Genomic DNA, 12,776 nt, shown 5'->3' with positions numbered 1-12,776 from the left:
CTGTTTTCTCTTCCTTCGAGTCAGGAGGGCGCGAAAGGAAGCAGGTGCATGAGCGCCACATAGGCCTGACCCTAACCCTCTGCTCATGAACAGTAGCTTGGATCTATCGTCAGGTACCTAATGTGAGATCTAAGCCATCTTAGGTTAGTCAGGGGTTGGTTGGATGCACGCTATAATAAACACACGCGATGAAGTGGATAGTTCGGTTGATTCGTCTCATTCGTTCATAGATAAGATAGCATATACAGACACGAAGAATACGTTACTCAGCTCCCTAATTCACCGACGTCTCCTTCCTGATCGCATCAACACGGGCGATATCATCAGCACTCGGCTCCTGCAGCTCCTCGTCTCCCACAACAAATGCCTCGCAAACAGCCTCTTCAACTTGATCCGCAACGTGCATGACAAGATTGACGGAGCGGGCAATTCCAATCTGCACCATATCCTCGCCTACTGCACTTTCAATGTTGCCGTCTCCGCCATTTGCTGGTAGATCGGCTGTGAAGGCGCTGCAGATGGCCTTGAGTGGTTGTAAGAAGCGGTTGCGGAAGTACACATAGGTCTTCTCTAGTTGCAGCTGGCTGCGTAGCTGCGGGGATGAGATCAAGACGTAGTAGAGGTTCAGCGCGGAGTGGATGGCAGGGCTCAATGCCTGGGTGAATTGGACAAAAGAGGCAACAAGATCGGAAGAGTCTAGGTTCAGTGTTGGAGAGGCGAAGAGTAGAGGGAAGAGTACGGAGAAGTAGTGAGGGTTGAGGAAGATGTTCTCAGAGTCAGACGATTCCTTCGCGGCGTCGAGAATTTCGTGCTTGAGCCAATCGATTGCCCTGTCTTTGATTGTCCGGTAGTGGTCATCCTCGAGCACTTTCCGAATGACCTTGAATCGAGCACTCTGTGAGGGGTTGTTGTGGATGACAGTGCTGGGGATTCTCCGGACGGTGCTATACGTCTGGCGCACAGTGCAGGCTGTTAATGAGAGAACAAAACTCGAGAACTCGGTCTCGTTTGTTGGCGTCGAGGTAGGGTTTTGAAGGGACAAAACAGCCAGTGCAAGCAGACCGTCCAGCAGAACCTGCGGCTGTTCGAATGCCACTTCTTCCAACGTAGAATCCCTCCCAACAAAATTGTCAAAAACGCGTGCTAGGTCGGGGTATACGGGAATTGGGGAAGTCTTTCCAGAAGAAAACAGTTGTGAGACAGCAGCGCGCGCAGCAATCAAGAGCACAGCTCCATGTCGCTCGAGCGGTATTTCCTCTGCTTTCTTAGGGTGCTCTTCGAAATCTAATGGAGGAGGCTGCGCGTCAGGGGCTTCTGTCACGACTTTGAGAAGCTCCGCATCGGTCAATCCAAAATCTCGAGAAAGCGCCTAAATCGTTAGCAATTGCGGGGGTATCGGATGAGCCCACGTACAGTGATCTTGGCAACAATGCTATCCCTTTCTCCCAGCTGCTTGTTCTCAGTGTAGACGTTGGTCGGCGAGCCAGTCCCCGGCATACGTTCCTCCGGATGGAATTTCTCTTGTAATCGAATGGCCCACGACATTCCAGGGTCCATTGGCCCTGAGCTGCTCAGCAGATAGGATTTAAGCAGTTCTATCAAGCCAAATTGGAGGAACCTCTTTATCAGCCGACTTTCCTCGTCACCTGCCGGACTAGGTGATGTGGCCTCAGCTTCAGGATCCGGGGCCGATGCTTCCGCAACTCGAAGTACTGTCGAATCACTGGGGGCTCTGGGGGGCGGCGGAGGTCGTTTGGTGGGAGACACATCTCGCAGGAACTCCAGGAGCGCAAGCGTGGTCTCATTGGTCGGCATCGAGGTGTATGCCTCGAGTGCTGCTTGGAGCGATGTCGCGAGGAACCGACTCGGAGACTTCGTCTGGATTCGGCCGTGGAGAGTCGAGAGCATCGATAGGAGAGTGTTGAACTTGATGACGTGAAGAGGAAGCTCTCTTGACGAAGTTGACTTGCCGCTGGATCCTAGCTTCACATCCTCCAGCTGTTTCTCCAACTCTTCGTCGGAATCTTCGTTCTCTTCGTTCTCTTCGTCCTCTTCGTCCGCGGGGTGGAGCTGCATGAGGGCGTCGGAGACTCGCAGAATGACCTCTCTGGGGTTTCCTAAGCGTGCCACATCTTGCAAGCACTCCAATGACTCTGGCAGCATCGGAAGAAGCATCTTCACCAAGTCCCACCCAATATTTGTCGTCAGGGTCTCATCTTGAAGGAGCCTGTGTAGAGTCGGCAGCCGGGCGGGGTTAAGTTGGTATTCGAGCAAGGTGAGGTAGGTGAGGTAGTCGGTGGCCGGAGGAAGGGCCTCGATGAGAGGATCTCCTGCGGCCATTGTGATGGATTGATTCACAGACGACATTGAGCGATATAGAAGTCTCCCTAGTGTGAGGAAGAAGAAAAAGCGACCGGAGGGCCTTGGGGAAGAAGAGGGAGAGCTTGGCGGGTAGCAGAGCGGGGCCCACGCGCATGACATCACTGACAGTTCAGGTACATTTCCTATTTAGGCAAACAGCTTACGCGGCGCTTTATTTTAGAAGCATTCAGGGTCCAGATGGAGTCCTCAATTTTTTCACAACCGTTTCTACCTAGGAGATAAGCACCTCGCGACAGCAGAACTGGACCATGCCGGCCTGTACACCAAGAACGGCATGGAGAAACGGTGTTCACTTGCCGCTCATTTTCGCCGAGTCAGCAGCGCCATCAAACTAACATTGCCCCTATTTGGAGACAGCACCATGCAGTGGAGTTCAAGCAAGTCTCGATATAGCCTTATCATTTGCGCTTCTCGGATAAGAGCCTAGACAGCATCGAGACGCCCTGCCGCGATGCGGTACTCACAAAAGTGCACCCATCATTGGTCTACGCTTCGATGTCTGCGCCTTGATCAAGCAGCACTTGTACAATTTCCGTGTAACCCCTTGCGGCAGCTAAACGCAAAGGAGTTCGACCGGACGAGTTTCGTATAGTATAATCTGCTCCCTTCTCAAGTAAGAGCTTGACAATATCGAGGTGTCCCTTTTCGACTGCCGCCATGAGCGGCAACCAGTCGGGGTCGCGAGTGCCACTGTTCAGATCAGCTCCGTCGTAAAGGAGGGCTCTTACGATACCAACATAGCCGCGCCTAGCTGCGGCATATAGTGGTGTTGACCCGCTGTTGGCAACCACATTGGCATTCGCGTCATGGTAAAGGAGGATCCGGACTACCTCTGAATGGCCCTTATCAGCGGCGCACAACAGTGGCGTCCGCCCATCCCAGCTAGAGCTGTTGACCTCTGCACCCTGCTCGCACAGATATTTGACAACCCCTTCTTGATTTGCCAGAGCCGATGCATGTAGAGGACTCCAGTTTCCGGGATTGATCCCGGCAGATTTATCCACACCATTTTCCAGGAGCACCCTAACACAATCAACGAACCCTGCCTTAGCGGAAGCAAATATGGGGGTTTGCCCTTCAAGGGTTGGCTGGCTCGGGTCTGCTCCATGTTCAATCAACAATTGGACAGCATCGGAATGGCCGTAAGTAGCGGCAGCGTTCAGCGGGGTATAGCCATGCTTGTTTCTGGATGTATAGTCCGCTCCATGATCTATCAGTAGCTTTAAGACATCCGTGTGCCCAGACACCGCGGCTAAAAATGCAGGAGATTGCCCAGTTTCATCGGTAGCTAAAACGTCCGCCCCTATGGACACAAGCCGTTTGATTTCGTTGAGATTGCCAGTGCGAGCTGCAATGCAGTAAGGCGAAGATCGAGGTCCATCATTAGTGTTCGAGTTCGAGCCAGATTGCATGGCTTGTGTGTACGGAGGAGGAGGAGCAGTTCCACGGTTGTTTTCTTCCCGTCCAGCAGGTCTCGGCGACGCAGTGGCTATGAACTGGTAGAATGACTTTGCGGATTTGGCCATGCCATCCATGCATACAAGGCTGCCATTTCGTTCGGCTTCTTCTTTCCGGGACACGAAGGACAACTTCCTTGCTTTTTCAATGGTAAACTCAAAGCTTTTGATCTCCGTCTGCAGAGCGCTGAGACCCGATTTCCCGTCTCGTTCGGGCTTTCCACCTTGCATGCACCTGTAGAATAATTAGACAATGTCACTCAGAAAAGTGAATAGCTTACATCCTCATAATATGCACGCTCACTCTGAGAGCAGCAGTATGGCAGACAAGACAGTCTCGGTGTGTCTGGATCACGCGGGAATGCCACCCTAATGTCCATGCTTTAGCAAGGCCTTTCAGAAATGTCCGTTTGCGACCACTGTTAACAATTAACGAAATCTTCTCTTCCAGCCGCTGGAGAGTGATTTCGCATCGCTTGAGGATATTCTGGACACTCGGCCACATGCCAAGGCCAGCGGACGGATGCATCATCAGGGAAGCTGAGTGAGAGCCCCATGTAGTGTTGATCTCGTCGAGTAGAGAAATCACGTTTTGCAACTCCGGCGCAAGTCCTGCGATGGTCAGGTCCGAATCGGGCACTTTATCATGGGCGATGCTCTCTGTGAGCGAGATGATCTGCACAATTAGTTCAGTCATCACTTGATAAGACATCAAGTACCTGATTGCATGTCAATTCCAGGGCTGTTGCACTGGCCGCAATCGATAGTGGATCCATGACGGTTGTCATGTGCGATCGGTATGTTCATGCGGTCTTTCATGAATGGTGTTCCTCTTCATACGCCTCCTCCAGCCCCAGAGCTGATGCCTGAGATACGAAAGAGGGGACCTTACGCCCCGTCAAACACGTGATGATAAGGCCATTATCCTCGTATTGATGCATCGCGCCCAGAGGTGATGGCTGTGACGGCTGTGACGACGCAGGCTAATCTCCATAACCTTGGTTAGTTGAATCGTCTGTTCAGATAGATATGAAAGTTTTGAAAGTGTGGCTCCGTTCAGATGGACATAGTCGGGTCCTGCTTTGTATACTTCGGCGATTTGTCGGGCGCGAAGCTGAGCCGAAGGAGCAGGGTATACGCATACGCTGAACGCTTTCGCCAACTAAGTCTGACTCGAATTAGCTGTTGGATAAAGAGAAAAAGATCTCGGACACAGAAAAGGCAAGCTGTAGATAGATGCCATATGTATATTTACTGGTATCTCGGATAGGTAGCAAAAATGCCCGCAATGGCATTCAAGTTTCCAACATAGGCTACTCGGCAAGAGGCAGTCACGTGAGGTCGGAGCCGGATGTACGGCAGAGAGCACAGGGCAGGGCTGAACATAAGCCTCTCTCCATGACGTTATTATTCACCCCCGGATAATCGACTTTTTAATCTATTTCACTCCAATCAAATTTCAGTAGTCTGTGAATCCGCATACGCATCCACCCTGATTGATGATGAGTAACAATGTGCTGATTAGAAATGCACTGCCAAGCTGAATAAGGATGCGCTGATCGACATCACCACGAACCATCCCTGAAGCTGCGCAATTTCCAGTCACCACCAGAGTCCAGAGTCTAGACGGGAGTTACCGGTTGGGCTGAGAGAAAATCTAGGCAGTGAGGCTGTTTGCGGCCAGTGATTGGGCGTCTCCCACTCAAAAATGACTCGAGCAAACAAGAATCATGGGCCCAGGCGGAGAGATTTTTCTCCTGGGGCTCCATCGCAGGGACGAAGCTATTCCCGGAACAGTAAATCCAGCTTGCGATCCGGCCTTGCTTGATTTTCACGAGGCGTTTTCCTCCATCCGCGCCCTACCGATGCTCCATCTCACCCTCACTATTATTTACCTCCATTTCCTTGTTCTCTTCTTGTTCCTCTTTCTCTCCGTTTGTCCCCAAAGCCTTTGTATTTGTATAATATCCCCCTTAGAGCTGCCTTTGCTGGGCTTGTTAATCCCAGACCCATACCTTCCCGCTCATTTAAGCACTGTCGATCGATCTACCCGGCGCTTCCGGCCGTGTCTGCCTGCTCTCAGCTACCCTCTGCATTTTGCGACAGCGAGTACCGCGAAATTATAGCTGATTGAGCCTTCTCTGGCCTCAATTTGGGTTCAGACGGGCTATATTCACGTTTAACCGCTGAATATACCCTTATACTCAATCAACACCTTCGATTTGGGTACCTCGGTCTCTGCCTTGACTGGTCTCTTTCGATCGGGATAGCTTTTAGGCTGCTAGCGAGATTGAATCGAGGGAAGGAGTTGGGTACACAGACACCAAGCAAAACTCGGAGGTGCGACTACTGTTTCGACTACTGCATCACAATCTTAACCGCGGAAATGGCAACCGAAATTCAAACCTTCTACACGCCCGCGACCTCCGCGCACATCTCCTCCCATGGTCCAGCTGCGGTCGATGAGTTGATCAGCAAATACTCCTCCACCATGGCTGCAGCAACCTTTCCCTCCACCACCAGCTACCACACCTCGCGCAAGCCGCGGCGCAATATCCTGCAGCGCGCAACCGACCGCGTCCGACTGGAGTACTACCGGTACGAAGTCACTTTCGGCCTCTATGTCATGACTCCGGGCGAAAAAGTTGTCGCAAACAGTTTTGTCTTTATCGTCCTCGGCCTGCTCTTCTGGGCGCTCCTCGTCTACTTCCCAGCCTTGCTATATAGCAAGCTGTCCCGTTTGGTCTGGTTGTTGACCGGTCAGAGCAGCGAAGAGATGGGAGCTGCGCTGGGCATTCTAGAAAACCAGGCGACTGCGCTCACACATTCTGCGGTTGAGAAAGGACTGGCATAGTTGGACTGCCCGCTCACGGAATCTTTCACCGCCAGTTTCAACTACCCTCTTGTTTCAATATTCCCCTGTTTTGGTTGTCATGTCGGCACGGGTTCGCTTTGAAGTGAGTCCCTTTCCCTTCGGGTTCCCTTGCGCACAATTGCTGACTGCTACCTTTCCTAGTAACCGCCGTTGCTTAATTTTTGGAGTTTGGCGCTTTTGGAATTCCTATACTTTCATGACGAAACGAACTCGTCACACTATAATGACTTGATGGAGGGACCGACTTACATCGCGAGAACGGCTACCGAACATAATGACACATAATGCGCCGCGACCTCGAATACCACTTTTGCGCGTTTGCTCGTCCTTGAGAGAGCATAGAAGCACGTCTCCCCGACCACTCTTTTTTTTAGACCTTGGTGTTTTGGATTAACGACCGAGCCAGAATACTCCTGAGCCGAGTCTTGTCATGCTTTGGATTGCCTGTACTATCAGTGCATAGAGCTAGACCCGCCAAATTGGATTGGCGGTCATTGTTATCGGTTGGAAGAGTGTATAATGCTTAATGTTACATAAACTTACCTTGATCTCTTGAAGCACCTCGTAATAAGCTTTGAAGCTATGGATTAGTTTTCGACAAAGTGGTTAACCAGATGGAGTCTAGGAGGCCAGGCATTCGTAAGATGGACCGAGGATGGGAATCACTCAGCCACAGGGGCGATAAAAATAAATCCATAGCAGCATATGACAGCATCAGCGACCATCAGCCACGGCGGCGTGCTAAGTTATAACATCGCCAACCTCGTTGACAGTTGGGCGTCCAGAGAAGAAATCTACGACTGGCTGAAAAGGCCAACGAAAGTGCTGACGAAGCTTGCTCCTCCGCAACCAAAAATAAACGCCTGCCTAACATTGAACGCGCAGCCACGCCAATCTTTTCTTTTCACTATTTTGCTCTCTTGCTTCTTCATCTTCCTTTATCTGTGACAATCTAACTTATATACTTGCTAGAGTTGAAGAAGTCAACCAACTCTAAGATTCTCTCGTTGCCACGTTCCGCGTGGTCGCTCGTCCGGATCAGGTCCCATCTGATTAACCTCGGAAGTTGTTTATTCCAGCTGCACCTGAGGCCCCTGGCAATCAATCACTCAAAGAGCTTGAGGCTGACTCCAACCACCTTCATCGGCCTATTCTTATTTCTTTCACTATCCCCAAAGCAGCACTTGACTGGTATTTTCTTTGTCTGTACAACACTTTGACCTCCCCTCCGCTCCTCCCCCTTGCTGCCGACCGAACTCCGGTGATCCATCACCATGGCCGCCCAAGGCTATTACAACGGCGCCTACAATAGCCCGCCTGCATACGACCATCAACAACCAGACCATGCCACAGATCCCTTCAACAGAGTCTCTCCGCGGCCGGCTCCATCGCCATACCAACACAACAACGATCCGTACTACCAATCCCCGATCTCCGACCCTCACGATCCTCATAACCTCCGCTACAGTCAACAATCCATCGGATCAGACAATGGGGCATACGTTGCAGGAGGACGAATGAATGATCACGATCAATACGCAGAGAATATTCCGTTAAAGTCGCCAACCGGATACAACAACGAGCCTCCCCCTCAGCCCTGGATGCAGCAGCCAACCCACTACGCGCCGGACCCGAACATGATGGAACCTCAGGCCCCTCGCGGACGGCCGCAGAGAAAGGGCTTTTTCAAGAAGAAGATCGCCTACGTTACATACATCTTGACAGCTGCCCAGATTGTGGTCTTCATCGTCGAATTAATAAAAGCTGGTAAGAATAGCGATGCGCTGGCGGAGACGGATGGTTCTAACAGGTACAGGCCAACTTACCGGATCCCCGGTGCAAACAAAGCCGCAGTTCAACCCCATGATCGGCCCCTCCGCATACGTCCAGATCAATATGGGTGCGAGATATACCCCCTGCATGAAGAATGTCCCCGGTGTGCAGAACGCTACCCTACAAGTTAACTTCCCTTGCCCGAATTCTACGACCACCGACTCCGATTGTACATTGTCTGAACTATGCGGATTTGATGGAGTACCAAACCCAGAGCCTAATGGATCCCTCGACGATAAACCCGAGCCCAACCAGTGGTTCCGCTTCATCATCCCCATGTTCCTTCACAGTGGTTTTATCCATATTGGCTTCAACTTGATCGTCCAGTTGACAATGGGCGCGGATATGGAGCGGACAATCGGATGGTGGCGATACGCTATTGTCTATCTGAGCAGTGGAATCTGGGGATTCGTGCTTGGAGGCAATTACGCCGGCCAGGGTGAGGCGTCTTGCGGTGCTTCCGGTGCGCTTTTCGGTATTCTCGCCTTATTCGTCCTGGATCTCCTATACACCTGGCCTGAGCGTCAGAATCCTTGGGTTGAGCTCATCATCATGATTCTCGGTATCGCAATATCTTTCGTGCTCGGTCTTTTGCCCGGCTTGGATAACTTTTCTCATCTTGGTGGTTTTACGATGGGCCTTGCACTTGGACTCACCATCATGAGGTCTCCGAATGCCCTGCGGGAGCGCATTGGACTCGCACGCAGCCCGTACGTAGCCATGAGCGGTGGCGTTGCCTCTGAAAACGCACAACCTGATCCTAATAAGGTGCCTAGCGGTTCGAAGCTCGGGAAATACAGCCCCAAGGGTTTCTTTGCAGGCCGCAAACCTCTCTGGTGGGCTTGGTGGTTGGTCCGCCTCGGTGCATTGGTCGGTGTTATTGTCGGGTTCATTCTTCTCATCGTCAACTTTTACAAATACCCAAGCTCGAACTGCTCTTGGTGTTACAGGCTCAGTTGTCTGGTAAGTTTTCTAACATCGATCCATATGAACTACGCTAATCAGTCTATAGCCTGTCAACGGCTGGTGCGACCAAGGAAACCTGTTCAAGAACGAATAAGCTGTGATTTTATCGACTGTTCATACCCGCGCATATTCGGCTTTCGTTGATACTATAAGGATCTATTACAGGTCTCTGCCATCTACGAAGTACTATATTGCATAACAATCCTCTGTAGCTTATTCAGGCGTTCGGAGGACCCTTTATACTGGCGGCTGGAGCAGAGCATATCGCCCGAGTGTTTATATTACGAAGCCATAATCCTAGCTAATCTGGGACAAATGCATATGATGAATATTAGATACATTGGTTATATTGCCGCTGCAGGCTGTAGAATCCATCGTACTATTTTGGGCGGCCGCGTGGCCACGCTGTGGCGCAGTAATTACCTGACGCGGCTGTATTATCACGACGCCGAGACCGACCGACCTCCATCTGGACTCACTGCTCACCAATTTCCAAGCGCCTTCTCAACGTCCCCTCCAGCATTACTGTCACTATTTTGCATTATTGGTTTCTCTGTTTAGCCTGTTTCCGTTGATTGCGTCATCCACGCCGTGCGCCACATCTCACTGCTCCCTCCAACCGCTGCCTGTCCTCCCCGCACGACCTGATCATGAAATCCTCGCAATGATCTTCCACCTTTAAATCAGCATATAGCCGCGAGTCTCAGTCTCGTTTACCGATCTTGTAATGGCCACACTGGCCATGTCAACTCCCTCTTCACCATCCTGGCCGAAGCGCCGCCCAAAGGCCTGGGCGTTGCGCTGCGAACGATACTGCTGCGCGGCAGCGACATACTTCCCTTTAACATTTGTGTACGGATTAACGACGTGGGCTGTCTATGTGGAGGCCAGTATTGGGTTGAGGCCAACGAGTAGCCCATGGGTTGGTGCGAACGCCATCTCTTTTTACCTTTTCTGAATGCCATGCTTACGCTCACTTCTTTTAGGCATACCAAGCTCAATCCTCGGAGTTTTCCTCTACTTCTGCTTGAATATATCATACACGACAGCCGTATTTACAGATCCGGGATCACCGCTATCCGGAAGCTCCGGAAGCAGACGACATGAGTACAGCGCGTTACCGATTACCGAGTTGCCAGAATATACATCCTACACCGTGAATTCCGAAGGTCAGACGCGGTTCTGCAAGAAATGCCAGTGTCCGAAACCTGATCGGGCGCATCACTGCTCAACGTGTAAGCGGTGCGTGCTGAAAATGGACCATCACTGTCCGTGGCTAGCGACATGTGTTGGATTGCACAACTACAAGGCGTTCCTGCTGTTCCTCGTTTATACGTCGCTGTTCTGCTGGGTGGACTTTTTTGTCTCGGCGATGTGGATCTGGACGGAGATATTTAGTGAGGAGAATTATATGGATGGGATTTTACCCGTGAATGTGGTACTATTGTCGATTCTGGGTGGGATCATCGGGCTGGTTTTGACGGGTTTCACGGCGTGGCATATTAGCCTTGCCCTGCGCGGGTTGACGACAATCGAATGTTTAGAGAAGACCCGGTATGTGTCACCGTTGCGGAAGGCGCTGGATCGCCGCCGCTACCAGGGGATACTGGGTGGCGAGAACGCGCAAAACGGCGAGCAAGATAGTTTCGGCGGACGACTACAGAACTACGGAAACCAGATCCTAGACGCACACGCGAATGCTATACCCGGGGTGACCCGGCCAGAAGAAGGCGAAGACCAAATCCCCGGATCGGAGAACATGACCCCAGCGCAGCAAGCCTTGTCGCACTCATACGCGGATCTCGAACGCCAGCGCGAGTACGACCGCTACCAAGACTACCTTGCCGAGCTCGACAACGAGAAAATGCCCAACGCATTCGACCTCGGCTGGAAACGGAATCTGCTACATCTCTTCGGCGACCGGCCGCTTTTCTGGCTCGTACCTGTGCGCACGACCACGGGCAATGGCTGGGACTGGGAGCCGAGCCGGAAGTTCCTGGAAGCCCAGGAACGAGCGCGCGTGCGTCGAGAACAGGCGATTGCCGAGCAGCAGGAGTTTGATCGGAATCTGTACCTCAACAACATGAATAACAGTCGGCACTGGCTAGGCACGGATGTACCGCAGGGATGGACACCGGATCAACCTTTAACAGGCGGATTGAATGATCCAGAGCGCCCTGCAACAGGTGTATCTATGAAGACGCTTGCGCCGATGTCGCCGAGACCGCGGCCGGGAGAGAGCGACTATGGAGATGACTTTGATGAGAACCGGGATTTCTCACTAACTCAGAGCAAGGGCTCAAGAATACCGGGATCAGAGGATAATTGGCGTGACTGGGATGAGTGATGAGTGATTATTGGCGTTCGAGTTGTTCTATATACATCTACATAGTAATTAGCGTCGTCATACGGAGTAACTCATGGTTCCGGAGTATACCTCGGAGTTTCCATTAATGCCTTAGAGATCAGGCACGGACTGTTTCGGCCAACTTGCGCTTTCGAGTCGCAACTCATCATTCCTCATCTTTCATTCCCCTCCCTTCTTCCATCTTTCGAGCTTCGCTCTCTTTCTGGTCGCGTAAACTGCTATCCCAGCTGGTCTCGGAACTGCACTAGCATCTACAACTAATCTCAATATCGACTGCCCCTCTACCCTCAGTCGCATTCGCAATACTCCGTATACTCCGCTGACTCGACCGACATCCCCGCCTCGCAACGAGACAGCGGTATACCGCAACCCAACCTCACAACAACGAAACTCTCCTCCTTCCCTTAATTTAACCTCTATTCGCCCAAAACTACCAAAATGTCCCGCTCCCTCCGCCGCCTAATGAAAGAATCCACCGAACTCACCACAAACCCCAGCCCACACTTCCACGCGGCCCCAATCTCCGACTCCAACCTCTACGACTGGCACTTCACGCTCGCCGGGCCCCCAGACCCATCCCCCTACAGCGGCGGCATCTACCACGGCCGCATAACCTTCCCACCGACGTACCCGCTGCGCCCGCCGTCCTTCCGCTTCCTTACGCCGAGCGGGCGGTTCGAGGTGAATCGCGAGATATGCTTGTCCATTAGCGGGCATCATGAGGAGACGTGGCAGCCGGCTTGGGGGGTGCGGACGGCGTTGCTGGCCATTCGGAGTTTTATGGGCATGCCGGGGGAAGGGAAGGGGCAGGTGGGCGGGTTGGAGGTTTCGGATGGGGTGAGGAGGGAGTGGGCGGGGAGGTCGAGGGGGTGGGCTTGCAGTGGGTGTGAGGGGA

General features: G+C 52.2%; 4 protein-coding genes across 4 annotated transcripts; 3 read left to right on the top strand and 1 right to left on the bottom strand.

Moving 5' to 3' along the window:
- Positions 1–16: 16 nt before the first annotated feature.
- Positions 17–2,427, bottom strand: BJY04DRAFT_184502 (uncharacterized protein). The gene is made up of 2 exons (XM_073710621.1): positions 1,414–2,427; positions 17–1,369 (listed from the first exon to the last, which is right to left on the bottom strand). Exons 1-2 carry the CDS (start codon positions 2,365–2,367, stop codon positions 275–277), a joined length of 2,049 nt encoding a protein of 682 aa, XP_073573171.1. The 5' UTR covers positions 2,368–2,427; the 3' UTR covers positions 17–274.
- A 3,668-nt stretch (positions 2,428–6,095) lies between these two features.
- On the top strand, positions 6,096–7,009 carry BJY04DRAFT_25061 (serine palmitoyltransferase small subunit family protein). The gene has a single exon (XM_073720007.1). The coding sequence runs from the start codon at positions 6,226–6,228 to the stop codon at positions 6,691–6,693; it is 468 nt and encodes a 155-aa protein (XP_073573170.1). The 5' UTR covers positions 6,096–6,225; the 3' UTR covers positions 6,694–7,009.
- Positions 7,010–7,988: 979 nt separating this feature from the next.
- Positions 7,989–11,860, top strand: BJY04DRAFT_206340 (rhomboid family membrane protein; the record flags this gene model as incomplete). The annotated part of the gene is made up of 4 exons (XM_073713701.1): positions 7,989–8,481; positions 8,531–9,510; positions 10,201–10,387; positions 10,500–11,860. The coding sequence occupies 4 exons, from the start codon at positions 7,989–7,991 to the stop codon at positions 11,858–11,860; spliced, it is 3,021 nt and encodes a 1,006-aa protein (XP_073573169.1).
- A 459-nt stretch (positions 11,861–12,319) lies between these two features.
- On the top strand, positions 12,320–12,761 carry BJY04DRAFT_216177 (ubiquitin-conjugating enzyme E2; the record flags this gene model as incomplete). The annotated part of the gene is made up of 1 exon (XM_073715664.1): positions 12,320–12,761. A coding segment is annotated over one exon (442 nt), but the record flags the coding sequence as incomplete, so codon positions are not given.
- Between the last annotated feature and the right edge of the window lie 15 nt (positions 12,762–12,776).

This window comes from Aspergillus karnatakaensis (genome assembly GCF_047715665.1).
Source record: "Aspergillus karnatakaensis strain CBS 102800 unplaced genomic scaffold BJY04scaffold_14, whole genome shotgun sequence".
Taxonomy (NCBI): Eukaryota; Fungi; Ascomycota; class Eurotiomycetes; order Eurotiales; family Aspergillaceae; genus Aspergillus; species Aspergillus karnatakaensis.
The sequence above is the reverse complement of the archived record's forward strand: the minus strand, read 5'-3'. Positions and strand labels throughout refer to the sequence as shown.

Coding starts and splice junctions, on each gene's coding strand:
- BJY04DRAFT_184502 (XM_073710621.1), bottom strand. CDS start 2,367: ATGTCGTCTGTGAATCAATCCATCACAATGGCCGCAGGAGATCCTCTC. Junction 1,370..1,413: donor GCATTGTTGCCAAGATCACT/GTACGTGGGCTC, acceptor CTAACGATTTAG/GCGCTTTCTCGAGATTTTGG.
- BJY04DRAFT_25061 (XM_073720007.1), top strand. CDS start 6,226: ATGGCAACCGAAATTCAAACCTTCTACACGCCCGCGACCTCCGCGCAC.